Source organism: Gymnoscopelus braueri (assembly GCF_963280865.1).
Source record: "Gymnoscopelus braueri genome assembly, chromosome: 16".
Lineage (NCBI taxonomy): Eukaryota > Metazoa > Chordata > Actinopteri > Myctophiformes > Myctophidae > Gymnoscopelus > Gymnoscopelus braueri.
In genome coordinates, this window is record NC_137616.1 from 25,730,212 (window position 1) to 25,754,669 (window position 24,458).

Genomic DNA, 24,458 nt, shown 5'->3' on the forward strand with positions numbered 1-24,458 from the left:
GTGTGTGTGTGTGTGTGTGTGTGTGTGCATGTGTGTCAGTGAAGAAAACCATGAAAGGCTACAGTAAAGTGTGTCACAACGACTCTGGGAGCCATTACGGCCCTGGTTCTTGACACACTGACTAACTAATGCAACGTATCCAGCAGCAGTGGTGGGGTGGTGGGGTTGGAGGGGGTCGGGGTGCGGTGTCTATAAAAAGCGCAGTCAGAATGGGAGCAGGGCTCCGCTGTAGCTGGCTGTGATAGTGGAGCCTTTCCTGTGCCGGAGCCAGATAATAATGAAACGCTGGTGTCAAACAGGAGACAGGGGAAAGAATCGGGCCTGTGGAACAGAGGGCTAATAATAGCAGCTGAAACTGTGCTATTCCCAACCCTGGCACAGGAACCATCATCGCACTTCCACACACACATACATACACATACACACACACACACACACACACACACACACACACACACGCACGCACATACGCGTACTAGTGTGCACATGCACGTACAGTACACACACACACACACACACACACAAGCTTGGCACCGAGTTTGAACAGTAACCTGATCGAGCCACCGCAGAAACCGAGGCAATCAAGAATCAAAGCAAATCCAGTGTGTGTACAGTACTGTCTGTGTGTGTGTGTGTGTGTGTGTGTGTGTGTGTGTGTGTGTGTGTGTGTGTGTGTGTGTGTGTGTGTGTGTGTGTGTGTGTGTGTGTGTGTGTGTGTGTGTGTGTGTGTGTGTGTGTGTGCATGCGCGCACGCTCGGTGAGTGAGGTGAAGATAAATGGAAGCAGAGAGGTTGGGAGAGAGGAAACCACTCTTCCCTAAAAAGTGGAGCGTGCTCCTCTGATGTACCCCCGCCGGAGAGAGACCAGAGGGAAGAGGAGAGAGAGAGAGAAAGAAAGCCCTTTTCATTCAGAGGAGAAGCTCTGTCTCTCCTCCTTCAGCCCCCCCCCCCCCGTCTTTGCTCCTACGGAGCATCTGAAGTCCATTCTCGTCCCCCTCTTCCCCTCTCCTTCACCCGCAAATATAACAACATTTACCCCCTGCCCCCCCCCCCGCCCCCCTTCCCCATCCATGACAAGAGGGAAAGGCCTCTCTCCTAATCGTACCCAGCCGTCATGAAGACGAAAAGACGTGGAGAGGAGAGAACCAAAGGGAGGTAAGGAGCAGGGTGGGGAAGAGGAGCCAAGGAAGAAGGAAAGAGAAGGGAGAAATAAAAGAAGTGTTTGTTCAGTACCACAGGCTGACATATCTCTCTTATCTGCTGCCCAGCCAAACCATATGCCCCCAGGCCACAGAGACAGAGGGAGAGCGAGAGAGAGAGAAAGAGAGTGAGGGAGGGCTGTGAGGTGTATGTGTGTGTGTGTGTGTGTGTGTGTGTGTGTGTGTGTGTGTGTGTGTGTGTGTGTGTGTGTGTGTGTGTGTGTGTGTGTGTGTGTGTGTGTGTGTATGTTTATTTGTACACAACAAATTTGATTTTTACGGGTCCAGTTTTACACTGTCAAGAGGTTAAGTATAATACTCAAGATTTTACTGTGTATATTATATACCATATGAAAGGTATGAAAGGAATAAGAGAGAAAGGAGGGGGCACATGCCACACAGACAGTTATTCAAGGTCAGAACATAAGCACAGGCGAGACATACAAAGGCAGACTTTTTTTTTTCCAGAGGAAAGCGCGAGGTCAGTCAGAGCAAATAGCTAAGCGAGGGGATGATTTGGAACAAGAGGGTTTCTGCTTTGACCTGCCTCCTCTTGCTTCAAAGCCCCTCCCCCATCCCCTGTGGCCTTCCAGTCGCCTGTTGACCACACACACCGCCCGTCGCAGGGGCGTGGGGGGGGGTGGGGGGACGACTGGCACGGCTCGGGACGCCAAGCGCCACACGACACGAGAGTCGGCATCCAAAAAAGGCCTCAGACACGGCAGCAGCGGGGGCTGTCAGGATCTGGCGTGCAGACGGATACGAGCGAAATGAAAAGAAAAGAAAGGAAAATTAACCAAACTGTTCGTGCAGTCGTTTGCAATTTCTCCCTCTGGAGAAAGAGAGAAATCGGGAGACAATATGTAAAAAGTCACACAGCATTTTGACTGCTACTGTATTTAAGTAGAAGTTGGGTATTTGGTTAGTTTTGTGTTACTGGTCCCCCCCAAAAAAATCTGAAGTCTGCCAATACATATTGCTAGAGGTTTGATTTGTTAAGTCGAATAGGGAGTTTAATGTACACACTGGTATCCTGTCTAGGTGACCGGGGCATTGTGTGTGTGAGAGTGTGTGTGTGTGTGTGTGTGTGTGTGTGTGTGTGTGTGTGTGTGTGTGTGTGTGTGTGTGTGTGTGTGTGTGTGTGTGTGTGTGTGTGTGACTGGTCCCACATGTTCAACTCCCTCTGAACCATGCTTCTGATTCCCCTGTTTATTGACTGGAAACTGATACCTTTAAGGGTTCATTCATGCTACATTACGTGAGGTAAATTCAATAGCCCCAGCATCATGGCTGGCTGTTCACCCCCTTGGCCCTGGGTGATTTTACATGTCGGATGTCTGCCTCCCTCTTTCCCGCTCTCTCTCTCTCTCCGTTTCACCATTGTGAGCCCGAACGGAGCCTGTCTCATTTCTCAGCAACACCTTTTGGATCAAGCTGCTCTATAGCAGATGCCCTGGAGGTCTGCGTGGAGACAGCTTCTTTTTTTTTCTTCATTTGGTGTGAATTTTACACGCAACTTAATGAGTGTAGAAATTCACGGCGGTGGAGATTTTTATCTGCTGGATCGTAATGTGTGACTCCACATGACTGGAGCGGCATTAAAACCTAACCCGCTTGGAAACTACACTGTTACTAGAAATAGGTCTGTCTGTGTGTGTGTGTGTGTGTGTGTGTGTGTGTGTGTGTGTGTGTGTGTGTGTGTGTGTGTGTGTGTGTGTGTGTGTGTGTGTGTGTGTGCGTGTGTGGTTGTTTTATGTCCAACTGGCTTTCTACAGCTCATGATGACCAGAAGGATTTACAGCATGCCTTCCGAGTACACTTCCTACCCATCTCTCTCTTTCTCTCTCTCTCTCACACACACACACACACACACACAGAGTCCTGGGTGCAGAGGTGCGCTCTTTATCACTGTGACATTTACATTTAACACGCAGCCCAAACCCACTTAAGACTCACATCCGTGTTTCATGAGCCCCCCTACCGAAGCACAATACCAACTCAGAATTCTTCTGCGACCCCAACCAACCAACAGGAAAGCTCATCATATATCTAGATTTAAGTGCCATTCACACTGAGCACTAAAACTATAAAGATAACTATATCGTTCACCATTGTATTTTTATAGTCGGTGTGAACTCTGCCATCCACTTGACTTAGAACGATTTTTGAGACTATATTTTAATAGTTATAGTTATAGTGCTCACTCAATGTGAATGGCACATTAAGCTTGATTTATACTTTGTCGTGTGGTCGTGTCGCACACCAATAGCAGATCTACAACCCAGGCGTTGTGAGCGCGTATACACGCTATTTTCGGTGTGCGACACCAATCGTACGTCAGGACATAAATAAGGCATTAAGAGTGACAACAGAGTATATAGTGCACAGGCCGTTTGCCTGATGCATGCCCAGAAAGACAAAGGAAGCAACGGCTTAGCTCTACGGCATGTATGGAGAAACAGATGGATCTGATCTCAACTTAAGCGATCGCTGAGCTCCAGTGAATGGAAGTTATGAGCCGCAGGACTGAAAGGAATCCATGGACCCAAAAAAATATTTACTTTTTCCTATATACAAAACCATATTTTTGTGTTATTGAATGGGCTCTTAAAAGCAGAAAGTTTCTGTAGAACTGACAGATTTTGAGTGATGTAAAAAAAATAAAAGAGAGAGAGAGAAGAAAAACAGTGTGTGCAAACTCTGGTAAAAGAGGGCATGGATGGAAATGACAAGTTTGTAAGGAAGGATTAGAGCAACATTGTTGATTTAAACACCAGGAAATACCTTATTGTTGAAGCAGGAGGCAGGAGAATCCAGTTCGCAGATGCACAACATATGGCATTTCTATTGGATAAGAAATGGACATGATCAATGTATAGGCCTGTATAGCGAAGGCGACACTACTCTATACATGCCCTTTCACATAGCTACAAATTCATACACAAACAGGCCTACTTATGCCTGGATAAAAGGAACCCTCTTATATACAGTACACAGACACACACTTATATGTGAAATTAGCAGATGGCATCGGACTTAATTTATCTGTCACCCACCAATTCATCAACTAGTATAAAAATATAGCTCATGAGAAGTAGCCCAGTTGTGGACTCTCTGTACTGTGTAGGGCCAATCTCAACCTTCCGTTAATGTAAAACACATGTGACGGATGATGACTTTTCTCTTCAGTCTTTCATTAGCTACCGACGGATGCTGACCTGGGGCGTCATCATTGCTGCTTGAGGTCCTTGTCGGGCCGCCCGCCGCTCTCTGCACCTTTGGGACACCCAGCTCCAGCGTTTAACGCGGTGATTAATCACACACCGGGCGGACACGCTGTGCTGAACACGGCCAATCACCTCCATTAAAATGCGGGGAGCCTTGGCTGACACAGAGAAGACTTTGTGCAGGGAGAAAACACAGGTCATTGTCCGTGTGTGACGCCTAGGCTAGTCGGGGAACATGAAAGTAGACATTGTGCGCCTGTTTTGACAACCTCATCGCGAGGAAGGGATTTCCGAAACCGCGAAGCCGGTACATTTCCTATTTCATATCCAGGGCTGGTTTGGGGAGCAACAAATTATATCATGGAATTAAAGCAATAAAGTTTACTTTCAGATACATACAAGTACAGGGAAAGGCTAATGCGTTATTCAGGCCCTTCTCAAAAAATACGACTTACAGTAAATTATTGAAAACTAGAAAAATTGCTCCTCGGGACACAGGTCTCCGCCAGGTCAGTTAGGTTATTGTGGGCCAGCAATGTTCGGAATTCGCCAATCAGGATGGAATATGAAAAATCAGACTGATCCGTCTTGATCACTTGACTATAAAGATAATGTGTAATAAAGTTACACAAAGTTAAATAATAAAGTTGTTTTGCAAAAATCGGCCTCCTGGTGGCGCTATAACAGGCCGATCTGAAGGTTCTGCTCTGGCATCCAGGGAGTGTGCATGCACAGTTTTGCTGCGAACAGCCCAAGATTAGCTTTTAAACACACACACGGTGCAAAACATTCTGCCTTTCAGCCTGGTGGAGACAAAAAGAGAAAAAAGTTTGTGTTGCCCTTAAGGGAAATTACAGCTTGATTGCAAGTTAAACACAAAATGTTTTACTCAACTCCTTAAGTAAATTCGGGGGGAGAGGGGGTGCCAAGCCGTGGCATGAACTAAATCCAAAACTAACGTTTATAAATTATATAGGCTACTATTGTTCTTCCTGTGGACTCCAGGGAGAATGTGCAACCGCTGTATGGGGATGCTAAATAAAAATCAAACGTAAGCAGCCTAATCCAAATTATATTGATTTCTAGGTGACATTGACATAGATTTGACTATTGACTTAAATTTCAATCAGACAGTCACTAATCTGTACAGATTAGCCTACATTTTATAATCATTACACTCACATAACCGTTTAGTGGCCTGGGCTTTCGATGTGCCTTCCGAAGTTCCCCTTGCTTATGATCAAGTAAAGGCCAGTCGGTGACAAAACAAGATCATCGAATGTACTGTTTACTTAGATCTATGCTACTCACTCACCTCCCAACAAGTGGACAATATCGCCCCCTACAGAGTTCCTTGCCCTAGTGTCTGCCAGAAGAGGTTCATTACATCTCTACAAGTAACAGTTGACTGTTCTCGCCAATTCAGTGTTTATTTTATGTCAGTGTGTCCTGACTGAGTGAGCCTTCAGGGTAAAATATGTTTCCCTAAGAAATGGCTAGGTAGTTGTTTCCCCAATATGGAAATATGACATTTGCACCATGGTAACTGTAAAACTATCCATCTATCTTATTAGTCCAGCTCAATCTCCACAGGGCATAGGAAATTCACCTTTTGTTTAAGTGTTGGTTTGATGGCCAGAAGCCAATTAGGCCTTATTATTGGAAATATTAGCTATACCACCATTCAGGCAATGAACATGCTTCCAGTGTGCATGTACCTAAAAAAATAAAAATAACTAAAAACATTTACAAGTTGAGTTCTAAAATGTAGTATATTCTCCTGTACCTTATCCTTGACTATGCTTTGAACTGTTGAGGACATGTACTTGCCTAGATACATGAACTTGGTCCATCCAGAAAGAGTTGGTACCCTCTGTGAAAGAGGGAGGCTTGCTCAGGGAGCTGTGCCAATCAAGAGAGCTGTCAAAGAGGCTTTTCATTGGCCCAGCAGGAAGCTGGATGGCCATGCCCCTGATGGGGATTCTTTAGGCTGGCAGACTCTCTGGCGGGCCGAGTTAAGCAGGGGCGAGCGTCTTGGCAGACACTGGGACCGGCATTCTGGTGGAGTAGGGGTTGGCTGGCACCAGGAGTATGCTGGCCTCTCCAGAGGCAAGGAGAGGGAGATCACACACTGCCACACTCCTGCTGAGGAGCAAACGGAGGCTGGCAGGGAGGGCCGCCTCTTGAAAAGCCGCTGTTGTCTGGAGATGGCTTTCATGTGAATGGGAGCCTTAATAGGCGTTGTGCGACGGCTCTCGGAACATGCTGAGCCCTGAGTGATCTGCTTCTGTCAGGGTTTTAATTAATAAGCAACGTTTGATGGCCGCAACGTTTTCAACCGGACAACACACTGGCTCCTTGGTGGCCCTCGGTGCCGTTTGTTTTCTTGAAACTGACCCAAACGCCCACTGAGATGACCACATAAGCTGGGAGGTGCTGACATTTTTCATAAACTATTTTCAGTCATTAGCACTTTGGCCTACCAGAGGGCTGTCTAGTGAGGACAGATTATATGGACCTGCAGCAGTTATCCTTTGACATAGGCACAAGTTTGTCATTAGGCTACCCATAGAGAAACTGAATAAAATGAACTATTAGATCTACACCAAAACCATTTCAATGCCAGAAGCTACTATGAGACAAGTAGTGTTAAATACCTATAAACAAACTGTATAGTAAATCAATAAAAGCCAGTCCATTTAAAGAGTTCTTGACTTTGCCCCCAGGAAGCAGCATTCCTCAGACAAAATTGTGTTTTTCTGAATTTAACTTTGAAATTGACCTGGATGTTGGTTCATTCATAACCACTTAAACCCTGTATAGTATACTTTGTTGACCAGAGTACCACAGGGGTCTGTATTTGGCTCCCTTTTTCCCCCTCTACATATCTCTTTGCCGAAAATAGCCGATCTACAAACGCATCGTGTTGTGACCATGTAGATCTGATATTTTCGTAACATTTTCACCTATTATGACATGCCCAGAAGGGGCGATAGTTCATGTGGTGCAGCATGTCTAACAGTTATAATTTCATTCTTATACATTAAATTCCAAACATTATCCAATGACTATTTTTTCTAAGTATCAGGTAGCAAATACAGTATGGTTCATAAATGACTCTAATGATTACTACTAGAATGAGTGATTTTCTCCCTTTGCTCAAAGACAGCCTAAAGACAGTGGGCAATTAAATTAAACATATTGGCAAATATACAACAGTTGAACTTTAGTGATACCGTAATAATATAAAATTATGCAGTCATGCATCCCAAGCAAAATTGCTCGTACTGAAGCAAGGGCAATTTTGACATTCAAGTGAAGAGCGATTGTGCCATCTGGTGGATCAGAAGTAGTACCAATAAAATCTATCACCAATCAAGTTAAAAAAATGTTTATCAAGTATAAAATTTGCCACTCACAATTCAACAGCATCAATGTCTTAAAGACTCCAAATTATTAGACACTCATTTGGAAAATCAACCTAGAGAAAAGAGTAGAACACATACGATTGTCCTGGTGCCAAAACAATTCTGACCATTTGCAGCCTGCACAGTGCACACCTATGATAGACTGGGGTTTAGATGGTTTCACCATAGAACAGGGAAATGGTCAAAGGCAGGTAATGCATTATAAGTCTAATTTTGACAAATATTTTACTGTGACATATTTCTGGGACTGTACTCAAGTTTACTTTAATTTTGTGACTTTGTAATTGGTTAAGGGATCTAATGAATGGAACCATCCTGTTTCCTGATCCCAGCTTATGGTTAACTCAAAGCCTCAAATGGTCACCATTCCCCTGGCACCACAGAAACCTTAAGAGACTTCCCTGGTCTAGAACAGTAGTGTAGAAAAGGGACAAAGGGTGGTAGGACATCTTACAGCAAAGATCATTTTTAATGGTCCCAAATATTCTGAACAACTAAGTGTACACTCATGTAAAAGAAAAAAAAATAGAAGATATGACAAAATTGATCACATCTAGAATTCCACTCAATCTTTAATCAAGACGGGATTACAAATTTTTCCAAAAAATCTGCAGTTTCAAAGGGCAAAAAAGGGTAAAACTAGCTCACCTACTGAGGTCTTTTAAAAACCTGTTCAAGTGCGACTGAAAACGTCCTGAACATTTGAACATTTAAAGGCAGGTCTCTTTTGTTGTCGTTTACAAAAACAGAAGAGAGCGAGAGAAAGTTAAATGGAGAAAAAAAACAGGGGGGGGGGTTAAGAAACTGCTGGCTTTTTTTCTCTTTAGAGAATGAACGTCCGCTGAACGACGACACCGACCGATGACATCTTCAAAATGACAACGACGACAGCTGTTTGCCCCATGCTGTCTCCCGTCTGGTCCTAGGAATTAACTTTGAAAAAACAAAATAAAAAGAGAAACAAAAAACTGAGAAAAATGGGGTGGGAGTCAGGGAGCAGAGCGGAGACGAAAATGAGGTGAAAGGAGAACAAAACAGAGGGTGGACTCTTGAGAAGGGTGGGGGGGCAGGCAGGGGTTGAGTGGTGGTTCTGGGTCTGAATTGGCCGACCTGCTTGGGTCGCTGTGATGTCCTTCCCTGAGTGGGGCTGGGGGGGCGGGGGGGCAGTGGGTCATGGTCCGAGCCCTCAAGCTCTTTTGGGTTTCAGTCTGCGTTAACTCGTGTGTGAGCGTGGTCTTTTCCTCCAGTTGCAGAATAACTCTTCAATCGAGTCTACCGTTGTCTAACTGCGATAACTGCCTTCGTCTTGTTTGTTTGCCCCCCTCCCTCACTTTCTCTCTTGTCCCGTTGCTTGATGGCCGGTTTCTCGCTCCGTCATCCGATTGGCACTTGTATGAACTGGGATAGCACGAGGAGGCTTCGATTCCGTTCGCAGTCCGCTCCTCGGCCATCCCCACCCTCTAACGGTGAGAGGGGATCATTCATTCGTTTTGTTTACAAGTTTTATCATTCCTGCGTGAAGTCAATGGTGTTTGGTTGAAATATAGTCTGGCGAGCGGAGCGAGAGCTGAGACACCCAGTGTTTTTTTTTAGGAATTCAGCTTGGACTTCTTCGAGGGAGGCAGGGGTTCCTCTTTACTCTCCCCGTCATCTTCCTCCTCCTCCTCCTCCTCCTCGTCATCATCATCATCAGGGTAGTCCACTAGCCCCACCAGACCCCCCTGGAGCAGACAAGACAGAACATGAATCTACATCGAACTGATTCGTTATAAGTCAAGTTTCCATTGACATTGTATCTGCTATGATTTCAGTATTTTGCACCCACATGCTGGAAAGACAAGCTCCACTCCTGACATTTGTTAAATATTTTCTTGCAAAATGGTCCACTCCCAGCCAGAATAGAGTGAAATCCATTCCTAGTCCCAGCCTAACAGATATACAAAGACTAAAATTCCCTAGAGAAAAGGTGGAAACACACATCTAGGTGCTGGCCGTCTAGAACAGCAGCAAGAACTTGAAGGAAGACACTGCATTTTAATAACTACAAAGCATAATATAAATTACACACACAATTAAACAAGACCTGCCTCTCCTTTACCCCCATGATAGACAAAAACCCACCTTTGTGGTAATGGCCGTGGCGGGGGGCGAGCTCCGTGCCCCAGAGACCGGGGACCCCGGGGACCCCGGTGATCCCGGAGAGCCGGGATTCAATGGGGCGGAGGAGGGAGGGCTAGACAGGCTGGTTTTGGTGGAGCCGGAAAAGGAGAGCTTGAAGCTTGGGCTCTGTCTACCCGACAGGCTCGACTTGCCCAGTACCTCCTTGTCGTCTGTGTCTTTCACTTGAGAGAGGAGGGAAGAGGACAGGAAAATGTGATTCTCCACATACAAGTGCATACATACAACTGTCTTTAATTCCCCAGATATCCCAGCAAACTACAGGATATCTGCAGCTATCAGCACTTTAAATGTAAGACTTCTTAAGACCTTTTTAATACCACTGTGAGAGGCCATTTAAGACACACACCCCCCCCCCCCCCCCGTGCCCGATATCAGAGCTATCCAAAGGGAGGGGAGGCATTTACCTGCTTCTTTCCTTGTCTCTCCTTTCTCACTACTTTTTCTTGGCCGCCTTCTCAGAATTAATATCTGCATCTCCATCACTTGACACTCCTGTTCTGCTTCTGAATCCATTTGATCTTTTTCCTCTGACTTTTGTAGATCTTGAATCAGCTGCGTTCTCCTCCTTCTCCACCTTCTCTCCACCTGATCCTTCATCTGTCTTGCCCAAGTCCCCTCCCTTCCTTCTCTCTCCTCATCTGATGGTCTGGTTTTCCATTGTATATTAAAGTAAGCTAAAAACTGCAACAAGCTGGTTAACTGTTCTTGATTAATTAGTAAAAATGGATCTCGAACAACACTAGCTTCACATTTAGGCTCATAGCGACTTACTTGGCGCTTTTTCGTTAACTGTCAATCGTTTCTCAACTATCTGTCTCACTTGCCTGCTAGACACAGTCAGTGCTTGTGAAGGCAGCAAAAACATTAGGGACTAGTGCTTGTTTTTCTCCCCAACCATCACAAGTGGGTGGTGGGTGCATATACACAATTTGGCCAAGAGGAATAAAACTAATTAACCCCAGTTCCCAAAAGGTGCGCTGAAATGAGGCTAGCATATAGAGCTGGGAGATCACCAACTAGAGACTGCAGTTTTTGGCTTGCATGTCAAAGTACACACACACTTCCTTCAGCAACGCATTGTTTATTACAGAAAAAAGGTAACACGACATCCATCATATTGGAAGTGGTTTGAATATCTCAAAAGTGACGCAGCACAGTAAGGCAGTCTAACTGCTAAATATGCCGGCGGCCGGTGCCACCCAAGGCGGGAAACGCAACAACTCTTTTCCCTCACCTGAAAAGACACCTTCCTAGCAACAACACGGTATGAAATTGCGGGTCATTATTAACATTAAACCAGCTGAAAGTTTTGTCCAACGTGCACCAGCGGGTCTGTATGAAAATCAAGATGTCTTTTGTGGCCACTGCCCAATATGGTAAGTGAGCAAAGCTATAACAAGCACAGTTTCTTTATAGTAAAAGACATGATGCCCCTGAGCCCAGTGGAGAAGGACTGGTTAAATTGCTGGAATTGATTCAAGTGCTGGACTAGCCTGGATGCTAATGGTTAACTGAAATTGTAACCTGTTAATACTAACGGTTAAACAGTTGATTTATATATATATAAATATATATTTTTTTACTGCCTTATCTTTACAAAGAGTGCTCTGGAAAGTATATTTTGTTAATAAACCACATTCTATAGTTTAACTAATGAAGCCTATTAGGATACTGTTCAAACTGGCAGCATTGACAAATTATATAGCGTGATAAATATTGGTATTGATCAATATGGAAAAAAGTATAGTAATTGTACATTTTTGCCATATTGCCCAGCTGTACAAGAGTACCAACCACTGTACACCACATGTAAACGCTCCAGCAGCGGTGCATGTTAAATACTCAAATTACGAGGCGGGTAAACAATGCTTACCCTCCAATACACCCTGCCCATTTAGCCATCGCCGGGCCCTGTCAACACCCCATCCATTGGAAATGGTCTGACCCCTCCAGTACGATTGACCTTACTCAACATACAAAATTAGTCACATTCCCTTGCTTGTGGAAAAATGCACAAACTAAATCACACGGAAGCGGTGAAATCTGAATTTTCTAATAAAACGGTCTAAGCTGTCTATAACATTTACTTTCTTTTTGAAAAGCAAACAATTTGAGACGACTGAAAATGTGCATCTCAGACTTTCTCATACATTCTAAATCCCTAATGTAGGCAAAAGTAATGAAATACTTTAAGACTTTTTAATAACCTACAGAAACCCCGTCTAAATAGTTCATTCAATAGTTTATCGTCAACCAAGAAATATCAATTGCTTCGCTTGTGTTTTGAAACAACTCATTCAAAATGGGATTATTCATTCAAAGAGAACAGAATTAATCTAGTTCCCTCAGTCACTGCAACTCCCCAAAAGTTAAGAGTAGGAATCGACCAGTATTCTCACAAAGACTCACATTTCTTTCTCTCCATGAATTTGCTGATGGGGTCCATGAGGTCTTCCTCACTCTTCATCTTGTCAGAGGGGTGGACCACTGCCTCGCCGTCCTCCAGGTCGTCCTCATCTGTGTTGAACCACATCTCCTCCTCATCCTCCAGCGTCCGTGCATCCCGCCGGAAGCGGTGGTTCCTCAGGATCGACCGCATGCTGAGGACAAGAGCGCACACAGGTCAATGAGATAGTTCTATTTGCAGGCCACAAGAGAACACTCACAATGTGTATCTGGTAACCTTAGATAGAAGCAGTCCATACAGTCAAACTTTAGTATAAAAAGGAAACAATATAAATTGATCTAGTTTTGTTTTGTCACACGTATTAAAACTAGAATGTGCCCTGGTGTATTTGAAATGACAATCTGATACTATAGTTTGGGTATTTTTCCATGCTGAATGTCTTTTAGACACCGTTTGTATTCTCAGCCTGGTTATAGGTAACTTATTATGTAACACAAAGGTCATAGCCAACCAACTCATTTAGATCACATTATTGGTTATTCTGTTTAAGGCATTATTCCTTAATCTCCAGTATTAACTATGATGGTGAGTGGTGTTGAGGTTGAAAAAGCCCTTCAAAAAAGGGCTCCACGTGATATGGTCAATATAAATGAAATTCCCATTTCTGTGTGTAGTTTTTCCCCTCCATTTGTGATATATGGTATAAGAAAACAGTTTCCACTGTAAACCTAAATATCTTCTGGATATTTTATGATTTCAAAATACACATTTTTCGATCTCGGGGACCACGGAAGTCGGGAACGTCATTGTGTTGATGACATACATGGACAAGTGGGAGACAGACAGGACCCACAGAGTTCCATTGTACACACTACTACCATTTCTATTGGTGCAAAGCTCGGCCGATACGTGACGCCAATGGGTTGGGTTGGCCAATCAGGGAAGCCGATGGCTACATCGTGAAATGCATAGCTGGCCAGTATAAACGAAGGAGAATTGTGAAATAAAGATTAAAAGTAGAAATGAACGGGAGTGAGATGAAAGAGGGGTAACATTATTGTCCGATATGCTGATCTGACGTTGTAGCACCATGCACCTTGCAGGTTGTCTGTTCAGCTTAGTTTCACTTTCAACAAATGGTGATAGTACTGACAAACAAGCTCCACAAGTTTGAACTGCCACCAATGATTGGTCATATTAGTCATTGTGAAGCCGAGAAACATACGCCAGAGCGATTCACTTGGTCCAGCAGACATGGCATGAGTCCCATTGATTCAAAATAAGAGCATTTTCCAGTAGATGTGCCTTGCTACAAACCTTGCCAACACTTACTTTTTTATTCATCTCATATATAATTCCAGCAGTTTAAATATATTTTAGACCCTCAATCATGTTCTCAGCACAGCACATGAAAAGAGAGGTACGCAGAAATAAAAAGGCAGACGATATAGCCTACATTCAGACTGACTTGTTCAGAACACCAAACTTTTGAGTACAGAACTTTCCACCATAACAATTCTTTGTTGGTCTCAAGGTTTGCATATCCCATAAACAAACCAGCTCTGTTTACGGTGTTCCCATGGTAGCAGACATTATTCTGGCCAGCAAGGCATTAGAAGACTTTTCAATCAAAAGCTCTTGATGGCAGAAGAGTTATAGTAGCATAATGCAGAGCTAAAAGAGGAGAGTCATGCTACTTTGAGCACTTTAACAACCTCTTAATGACCAAAGATCAAATAAAAAACAAAAAGGTTCACCATTAATACGCAGTGATATGCACTGCTAATTTGACATAACAGCCCACAATATCCCACAAGACCACCAAACATAATAATTTGGCAGTGTCAAACACAGAAGTTAATTAAACAACCCACGGGCATTCTGACAAGTTGACAAACACGCCTAATATGCCACAAAGAATTTCTTTGGGCCTTCAATTTAATTCTCAAACAGATGCTACCTAATGCAGCCATCAAGAGGCCATCTTTTCTCACACACACCTTGCTCAATCCCCCATGGTGATGGTGTAACAAGTTACTTTCTCACCTATCCAGTTTGGGGTTGTCCTGCCGCTCCCTCTGCTGTTCGTAGCGCAGCTTCAGGCCTTTGAAGGTCTGGACATAGTCCACATCCTCCAGAGCCTTCCAGTAGTTCTCTACTATATGAGCCGTCAGTGACTTCACATCCTCCTGGGAGCAATGGGAGGAGAGAGGGGACGGGGGACAGTGATGCAAGGGGTTGATACAGAGGGAGAAAGGGGAGACCAGTTCAGCGACAACGAAGTTAAAATGTGTGTTCATCGGGCACTGTGCGTTATACCCAAGAGGGAAAGAACAAAAGGGGGTGAGTGCATTGTCTGTGTTGACAAGCAAGCAAAGGCAACACTCACCACACGGACATATTCGAACATCTCGATGATGGCCGAGTTCATGAGGTTGTAGCGCGAGCCGTTGTTGAGGAAGGCCTTGACTACTGGCTCAAACAGGAAGTTCCTCATGATGTAGCGGTTGTAGAACTCGTCCTTCAGGCCAATGATCCTCCGCATGAAGCGCAGGGCACCTGTCAAGTGAAGTCATAGTCAACACGTGCCGGCACAAAACAAGGAGGCTTTCAAGTGCCACACAAAACAGTAATGTACCACCAGTACATTCCAACAAAATGTCAATTTCAGGGCTTGAAAGGGATACTGACAATAAGCCTCTCCGACCTACTTACTTACTTACATGTATGTGTTTTAAGTTTTGTTTTTATTTGATGATAAACAACAATAGCAGTACGGTTTACAAGTACAGTAACTGAACGGTGCATGGTAGGCCACCACTAAGGGTTAGGACCGATGATTTCAATAACATCTTCATCTGTGTTTATTTATTCACTTTGAAAGCCCATTTGGTTTTGGTTCACTCTACGCCCTGTTTGGTCACACCAGAAGAATAATTGGCACTCACGCACAAATGCTTCCAATTATATTTTCGGGTTGCACGGATTACATTTCGGAAGCATATGCAACCAAGAACAGTCACAATTTCAAGCCCTGAATGTCATTTCTTAACCACAACTTAGCCCTCGAAGTGTAGTTTAATTAACGAGTTAACCCTCAAATTACAAGCTATTAACCTGAATTAATAAATGTTCAGTAGAAAACACTGGGGACAATTCAATCAATTTCTATGGCTATTTATGCTGTGCGCCCCGATATATTTTTGATACAGCACTCGCGTTTATAGGTTAGCCAGTTAACATGCTGACCACATAATTGTGACATCCTGGTTTTGAATCTGGCGAACACATTTACCACCCCCCCAGCCCGCCCCGTATACCCACTCTTTCCTGTGTATCTCCGCTGTTTTGTCAGCAGAAACACATTCAATAAGACATAAGACATAAGGCGTTTTGAGGGGTCTTTTTGTGACTCACAGAGTGCTAGGAAGGCGTGCTGAGAGGCGGTGAGCACCAGCACCCTCCTGAGAATGTCCTTGTTGATGATATAGTTCTTGATGTGGTAGGTGTGGTGCTCCACGCAGAACGTCAGCAGCTCCAAGATCAATGCCAGCAACTGGGACGTCTGAAAGTCATCTTGGGGAGGAAGGGAGGAAGGATGGAAGGAAGGAAGGAACAAACGAACGAAGAATGGTGTAAACATCAGCATGTGAACATTAAGTATTTGTGCATCAGCTGGTTAGGGCTGTCACGATTATGACATTTCACATGACGATTAATTATCATAAATAATTACGATTAACGATTTAATTATGTTTTTGCCGTTGAACACATATGAATAAAAATAACATTTCGGTTTATCCTTTTAGGCTTTGACATATTTAATAACTATACTTTAATAGTGGAAATAGACGATCTACAAGCTCACAACGCGTCACAATGCTATTTCCACAATTAAAAAAAAATATATGAACATTTTTCAACATGGAACGATTATGCAAAATAATTGTGCATATCTCAAATAATTGTGATTATGCGTTTATGTAATAATTGTGACAGTTAGTTCTACAACACCCACAGACAAGGAATGCATGCAATCATTCCCAGGCATTCCCAGGTATCCCTCACCTTTACTGGGCTTTTCTTCTGTGGTGTTGGCCAATAGTGGGGCCGAAAGGACGTGCATGCAGTGCTTGTAGAAAAAGCTCAGGAACTCTGTCTTCTCCGTCTTCTGCAAAGGGGAAGACAGTCACATCAGCGGGCCAAGAATGACCAAGGAATTATGAAGCTTTGCACTACTGACAGTATCATGTAGCAGAGGGATCGGAGTGGATGTTTTGCTGAGTCATACAACAAATGGAACTAGACATTGTATTTAATTGTTTGTGTGCATGCAACAAGAAATAGATTTTTATTTATTTTTACGCAAGTATCCGAATAATTCTATTATTTCCATTATGTCCTTTTATTTGTTGGTACAAACGATATAATTCTTAAAGAAAAAACTGAAAAACATTAAATAAAACACATTCCTATAACATTGTTTTGGGGAAATGTGGTTGTGATAATGCAGTCGCCAATATTGCAATTAAATATTATTCTAAAGCTTTTTGTGATTATTAATTAAGTGGCCTTAAGACATGAGGCTAGGTCACTCGTTATCGGTAAGACTTGGTGTGTGCAGCGCCAGCCGGTCAACTCACATTAGCTGTAGCCAACATGTTTTCCGGATCCACCAGAGTCCGTAGCAGACCCATAAGTTGCACAGCTCCGCCCAGCTCTGGGTCAGTGTCACAGATCATGTGTTCTATGATCAGGTTGATCAGCAGGATGTCCTGGGGTGACCAACAACAGTCACACAACAACAACAACCCCATCAGTTGTTGCACAATACACAACAACACTTCAGTAACAACAAACTTCAGTTGTTGCATAATACACAAAACATAACAAATCCCATCAGTTGTTGCACAACACACAGCAATATCAGTAACAAACCAATCATCGTTGCACAATACACAACACTGAACATATTCTGGTACTAAAACGCTGACTCCTGGATGAGGCTAATCCTAGACGTTGGTTGTTTTACAATATAACAACAAGGGTTAGCCGGCTGCTTTCATTGGCTGTACTCACGTCATCATTCTGCTGAGACTCCTGCATGACAAACTCTCGTACCATGGAAGGGTTGTACTCCACCAGATAAGAGAAGATATCTGTGGCCGCCCCGCGAACTTGCACGTCATCCATCCCCTGGTTCACAGAGACACACTGGATTCATTTCTGAGACCAAACTCAATGAATTCACATGAAAAAGTTACAGTGGGGAATACTTTTTACTTAAATAATTTTTCTCTCCTCTCAGTGTACTTTTATGGGTATGTTGTGGAGTGGAAGAGTTTATGTAGTTACATAACTTAACTGTGAACATATGTACAGTATATATAATTGTGTAGGTGGCTATAGTGCTTGTTTTGTTTTATTGTTCATTTATGTTCATTGTTTTTGACTTTCATCACGTGCAAGAAATGAACAAATTGTAGAATAAAGTATAATTATATGGGTTATCAAATATGGATGGGTTTGATTAAATGTTCATTGTTCACGGGACAAGCTGTGACAGTGTTAGATGAAAATTGAAAAACAGTGAATAGTTCTGTGGGGGAAAAAAAATCTTATTCTGCATTTCTACCTCATTTTGACTGTCCCTGACATTATTTTAAATTTCAAGGCCAGAAGCATTCTGTCAGGTTTGTTTTGTCGCCTTGCACTAACAAAATGTTGAACGGTTAATGAAAACAAATGAATGTTCACCTGAAATATAATGGAACAAAACAATTGACAGGCTACACGATTTTCAAACAATGCCTGGAAACAGCTGTCAATTATGCTGATCATTATTAGTATGATTATGATTCATAATTTACGATAGAGGTTGATATTGTTTCAAATTTCATGTTTCCCAATCAATCAAACAAATCAAACATCTAAATCAAAAATGGCATTCTGCATGTTCAACAAATCACAAATCACTGGTGCAGCAGTATAGGACATGTTTTTTATTGATAATTACAGGGATCTTGAGCCTTGGCCTGCATTAGTTTTTCTCTTGTTCCCTTATACAATCGTTTAGCCTGTACTTGTTTTCTGTCTATTAGTGTTTTTACACACCTTCAGAACACCTGTAATAGAGTACGCTCTTAGAGCTGACGTTGTTTTGTTTATCTCCCTGAGATTATTATGATGACTTTTGTTGAGGGATTTAGTGGCGATCCCCCTTATTATTTAGACCTTGTTCAAACCATTACTATCTCATGTCCTATGCTGCAGCATGTCACTGTGTCCCCCTTTGTTCTTTGAGTACCTATTCTATATATTTATAACTAAATGTATTAATCTTGGGAAACTTTAAATGTATTTTTGTTTATTGCTATTCTTGGATCTTGGGATGGGTACACACTGTTTATCTCCAGATATTCTTGTCTTTATGTATTAGCCAACCTCCTGATTGAGTTGGCTGCATGTGACCTCACTTGCCCTATTGGGGGAGCCTATCATTGCATAGTAGTACCTATAAAAACCTCTGTGCATGCCCTTTTCCACTATATATGTCCTGATGAAGGCCTGAACAGGCCGAAACGTTGACGAGCAATACATTCTGGAGCTTTTTGCATCTACCAGTGTGCAGACTTTATTATTTTTCAACAAATCAATAGCCACATTCAATAATACTCTTTCACAATAAGCGGAGACCGTTCTAAGCATTAACCTCAAACACACATTTAAACATTAATACAAATAGTGATGTAGAAATAAAAACTGACCCATATATCGCCACTATCATGTAGTATTGGAAGACATTCTATTCCCTGAACATCTGTACTGTGGCACACTCACCAGTATAACCTCTAGTGCTGGTAGAATGCCCATGTTTGACAATGTCTTGAAAAAGGCGTCTCTGTTTTGAGGTTGTAACGTTTGTGAGAATGCACAAAATTCCTTTAGAAAGTTTACCTAGAGAAGAGGGAGTGGGACAGAGACAGCTGTGTAAGAGTGGACACAAGGTTTAAATGGTGGTGGTACGGTTTGGACTAGGGTTTTAATACAGTAAATTAATAATAGATGAATACAGTGGTTCTCAAAGTGGGGTCCAGGGAACCTCATGGTTCCAAATGGACCCTTGCAGGTCTGCAACTCTGACAGTGTACATTTGTACACTGTCAGAGTTATGGGGTCCTTGAAATTACACATTGTTTGAAAACACATTGTTTGTTACAAAGTTTGAGAACCGCTGGATTAATAGATTAATTGGTTTAGTTATGTAAATGTGATAGTTTGTTGTATATATATATTTTTTTTAATTAACTGCCGGGTAAACATATTAAGCGAATATCATTTTCTATAAATCAAATAGTTTACCAGAGTAATAAAAAAAAAACAATGGTACATTTTAATCAGTTAAGACAATAATCGTTACTTGACGCAGCCCTAGTAGGGTCCCTTTGGGATAAGTGTAAATCTTGCTTTGGCCTACCAGTTCATGTCTTTTGTCATCGTCTGTGGCCTCATCCGTAAGCTGTGCAAAGAGGTCCGTCAGAAACTTCTCGTCATCCTACGGCCAAACAGGTGGACACAAAGGGGGAAGACAAGGATAAGGAACTCGACCTTTGACACTCATATTAGTCCAGGTCAGAGCTCAAAAGGTGTGCTCCACAAACAAGTCATAAGTGTGGTAGCTGATTTAAACCTGCAAAGAATTAGTATTTTTTTGTCTAGAATAGAATTATTATAAACAAACAATGTGTTTTCCCTCTCAGAAGTCAGAATCAGATTTATTGTCACATCACAGGTTTACAGTCTAGTGAACATTAAGTGAAAACTTTTCAAACCAACTAAGTCACTATACACAAACCTGCTATAGTTATTGATTTTCATGCATTATAGGTGGGAATATTTGCCAATATCAGCCAATACAATGTGTGCTGCAATATACCAGGCCCTGGTTCAAATCACCAGGACACAGGTTACTTTGTTGGTCTTCAAATCACAGGTTGCCAAGTAGACTCATGCTCATGGCCAGAAGGGAAGCATGTAAGAGACCAATATCAGTGGTGTTTGAGACCTTCATATAACACAGTATCTAGGGCTGTCACGATCATGACATTTTACTTGACGATTCATTGTTATGCAAATAATTGTGTTTTTGTAATTGAACATTGGAACATATGATACAATTATATTTCTGTTTTCCTTTTAGGCTTTGTAAACAAACATTGCACTGACAAGGCAGATCATTTAAATATAGAAATGACTGACACATTTAATAATTTTTATCAGAAATAGCCGATCTACAAGCTCACAACACGAGCTTGTAGATGCACTGTTTCCACTATTTTTGGAAAATGTTTGACAGGCCTAACAGAATCATCAGAGTAAACACCACACGCCAGTTGTAGTTTTCCTCTTGCACAGCGTAACTGATTTACACAACACTCCTCCGTCTCTATGGAGACAGCCATACATAAACACTGCTGAGTTGACACAGTAGAAAAACAAAGGTCACGTGACTATAAAACACTAGCAGTGAAGCCAAAAGACTGCGTAAAGCACAATGAGCCATGAAACGACTTCATACGATCCTATAATGACTATATGTGCTGCTCTGCTTCATACAAAATGCATTTATATTCACAGAGTGGTTAAAGGTGCATCCACACATGCAATGTTTGAGTAATGCATTTCAATACTAAGTCAACGTAAACTAAAGACATGACATTGCAAGACACATCGCATCAGTACCTAAAGAGTCTCGATAAGCCCAAACCTTATTGATTTTTGGGTCTCAATACCTTCGTATTCGTAACCAGGTCTGTGACAGAACCGTGTTTCAATCTCCATCCCTAGTTAATAATGAGTACGTCTCATGTGGGGGAAAAAAGACAAATGCTTCGAAATTCAAGCAGCTCTGCATGCACGTCTTGTACAATTCTTCAGACATTGTACAGGTCAGCCCGTCTCACCTGAAGCATGCCGACAATCTCCACCTTGTTGAAGAAGATGAAGGAGTGCAGGGTAGACAGCATGTTCTCCTCGAACACCGAGGGTGTGGGCAGCACCATGTCCTGGATGTACTGCACGCGGTACGTCTGATGGATCTTCTGCCGCAGCTCTGGGTCCGAGATTGGGATCACCTCCTTGAAGCGAGCCGTCTTGGTGAGGAACTCCCGGTGGCATCGTGGCTGCGGCAGTGCTGGATCGAACTCCAGGCAGCCGATGACGTCCATGATGCACTCCTCAGAGAACATGACCTCAAACAGGGCGGTGCGGTTCAGCAGGAAGATGCCCTTGATGATCTCGTAGAGGTGGTGCAGCCCCTCGCGGTTCTCCAGGTCCTCGCACACGCGGAACAGTTCCAAGAGCTTGCGGATGTAGCCCTCGTTCTCTACAGCCAGAGCCAGCTTCTCTCTGCGCAGCGGTGAGGGCAGCGAGTTGGCCACCAGCTCAGCCAGGTCCTCCAGCCGGTTCAGCTCGCACGGTGGCAGCTCCAGGCCCGGCGATGACATGTCGTCGAAGCGCTCCTCCTCCGACTCGTCCACCACGTCCTGGGTGATGTCCACCGACGGGTCCTTCCCCTGGACCTGAAGAGAAGTCACACAACAGCCGGACTAACATCAGTGATTGAGCTAAGGAGTGGTCACAGAAGTCCAGTGGTGGTCAAATGCAGACAGTCAAACACAAAAATTAGTTACCTGGCAGATTTTCTCCCAGATCTCATCACAACCAGCTTTCTCCTGGAAGCTGAGAGCCAGATCATAGTTCTCAGCCTCTGACCATACTATCAACGTGTCCTGTACACAAAATGAACACATTTACTATCAACAGTTAAGTCACAAAAAACAAGGCATTACTACTGTGTGCATGCATTGTATGGACTGACCTGTTGCTTCTGGTAGGCTGTGTTGGGGTTGATTTTGGACTCAAGCAGTAGCGACCCTGCAGAGAGAAGAAGATGCATATTCAATCATAGCTGGTGCAGGGTGTGCATAAATACCCCCACAATACTAATTACAGATAAAATATAATAAGGGAGATGTGAGTGCCTTTGTGAGCCATAACTTTTGTGGTGGTGTTTATGACAGATCAGACTGAGGATACTGGGACCGAAATTCAAACAAGCTAGCATGTTCAGTTTGCTGCAGGTTATGGCCTGTGTGTCTGTCTATGCATTTCCAGCTGATAAAGCTGTGCCACACTCATCAAGTATAAGTATTAGGGATCATTGTCCTTTGCTACACTTTGGTGGTAACTAACAAAATGAATTAGTTGGCACAACCTTCAGAGTTAACACTAAAATAAGAGCATTAACTCCAGCTCTCTAATCTAGAAACCACATAATTAATAATTAATTAAAGTATACTTCATGCTGTTCCATAGACAATTAACTAGAGGCTGGCAATAGATGCATTTTATCGAGTCTGACATTTGCTTACTTATACCTATACATCAGCAAATCGATAAAATCTATGATAGTCTTGATCCAAGGCTAGACTCATTCAAAAAGCAAGCTGTGCTTTAATGCAATTTTACCCTTCCATTATTTTAATTATCAATTGAGCTGTGGGACATCTTAAGACATAATTACACACTTCCCAATTTTTCTGACAGCACTGTTCGAAAAAACAATTAACCCAACACATCACATCTGACCCCAATGGAAACAAGGCAAGCCATAGTGCTTTCTTGGGTTTCTCCTTTTAGCATCCTTTTGTATGAAACTGTACCTCTATGCCTTTTTTCGGCAAACTGTTAATAAAGTATTCAATCAATCAATCAAGTACTGAAAACGTGCCAGTGTGCCATTCCCTTCCACCTACCATCACTCTCTGCTCGCACCAGCAGAGACGTGCCTTTCAACCTCTCCACGTAACCAGACGAGACGTGTCCGGTCCCACGGTCGTCCCACTGCCTGTCCTCATTGAGGGTATAAACTTTAACTCGACGACGGGTGTCCGTCATCCTTGCAGGTGGTCGTGACCTCCTCCGCCCTCCTCCTCCTAGACCTCAGTCTAGGTGTTTGTTAACTGGTTACCTCACGTAGAATCAACTCTCAGATCCACTTGTTACGCTTGTGTCCAGTAATTGCAGTGCAGCTGATGTAACTCAACAGTCAGCGGGAGCCAACAACCGTTTTGTTTCGAGGCAGGTCAAAACTAGAACCTAGATGTAATCTGTGGTCAAAGGGAATACAATCTGATTATTATTCTGCCAACACTATCCTCACGCCAGTCTTCAGCTTATTATAGAACATTCTTCTTGCAGCTCAAACTGTATAAACAACACGTCGGGTAGATTGTTACTCATTAAAAAAAATGTAGAGGGTCTATAAACATGATCCAATCTTCTTGACAGACACACTTGTGACAGGGCGACATTCAGAATAAGAGCATCTGCTTGTGTTCACTGACTCGAGGTACAGTCTGTACGCTGGCCGACAATGTTAGTTAGCACGTAACGTTATAGTTAGCACACCTAGCTAGTCCGCTAGCTGCCTACGCTCAACATGTTCAACGCTTAAACAACACGTTAACCCAAAGAGACGCTGACCGCGCGTCGATAACGTCATTCCGCGTTTGCAGACCCGCAACCCGTTTGTTTTAAGATAAAGACGGACGTGTTTTTTGGGGATCAACGTATGTCAATAATGCACTAGCTTGGCTAACGTTAGCTTGCTATTTCTTGCCCAAGTGTTCCGCCATGTTCTGGCTCGGGGCCGCGGAGAGAGACCCGTCTCTCCTTTTACTGGTATCCCTGCATTCCACACAAAAAAACCCACGCGGATCAACACGCTGAAGTCATGTAATTCCCTTGCGGTTACGCTTTACATTATAGTGCTATTTGCCATTCATTGCCGAGGTCTTGCTTCGATAATTGCTAACTGACCCCCCCTGTGAGTTTTCAGCCATCTTGGGTCCCTTCAGAGTGTGTACGGGGTTTCCAGCACAGCAACAACAGGGCAAGCCGCCACATTTAAAGACGCAGTACTACAGGCTAAACTCAACAGCGAGCAAGAGACA

At 43.2% G+C, this 24,458-nt stretch overlaps 1 protein-coding gene across 2 annotated transcripts; it reads right to left on the bottom strand.

The window, feature by feature from the left end:
• Window positions 1-7,800: 7,800 nt before the first annotated feature.
• Window positions 7,801-24,356, bottom strand: smek1 (SMEK homolog 1, suppressor of mek1 (Dictyostelium)). 2 transcript variants are annotated; one of them, XM_080452294.1, is made up of 15 exons: window positions 23,259-24,356; window positions 22,322-22,377; window positions 22,134-22,232; window positions 21,405-22,022; window positions 19,919-19,996; window positions 19,282-19,398; window positions 17,521-17,637; window positions 17,085-17,216; window positions 16,510-16,612; window positions 15,859-16,017; window positions 14,831-15,000; window positions 14,488-14,627; window positions 12,444-12,634; window positions 9,975-10,195; window positions 7,801-9,574 (listed from the first exon to the last, which is right to left on the bottom strand). In XM_080452294.1, the coding sequence occupies exons 1-15, from the start codon at window positions 23,398-23,400 to the stop codon at window positions 9,443-9,445; spliced, it is 2,475 nt and encodes an 824-aa protein (XP_080308420.1). In that variant the 5' UTR covers window positions 23,401-24,356; the 3' UTR covers window positions 7,801-9,442. The 2 variants fall into 2 exon arrangements, with proteins under 2 accessions (XP_080308420.1, XP_080308419.1); XM_080452293.1 differs by having other exon boundaries at window positions 14,488-14,630.
• Window positions 24,357-24,458: the final 102 nt, after the last annotated feature.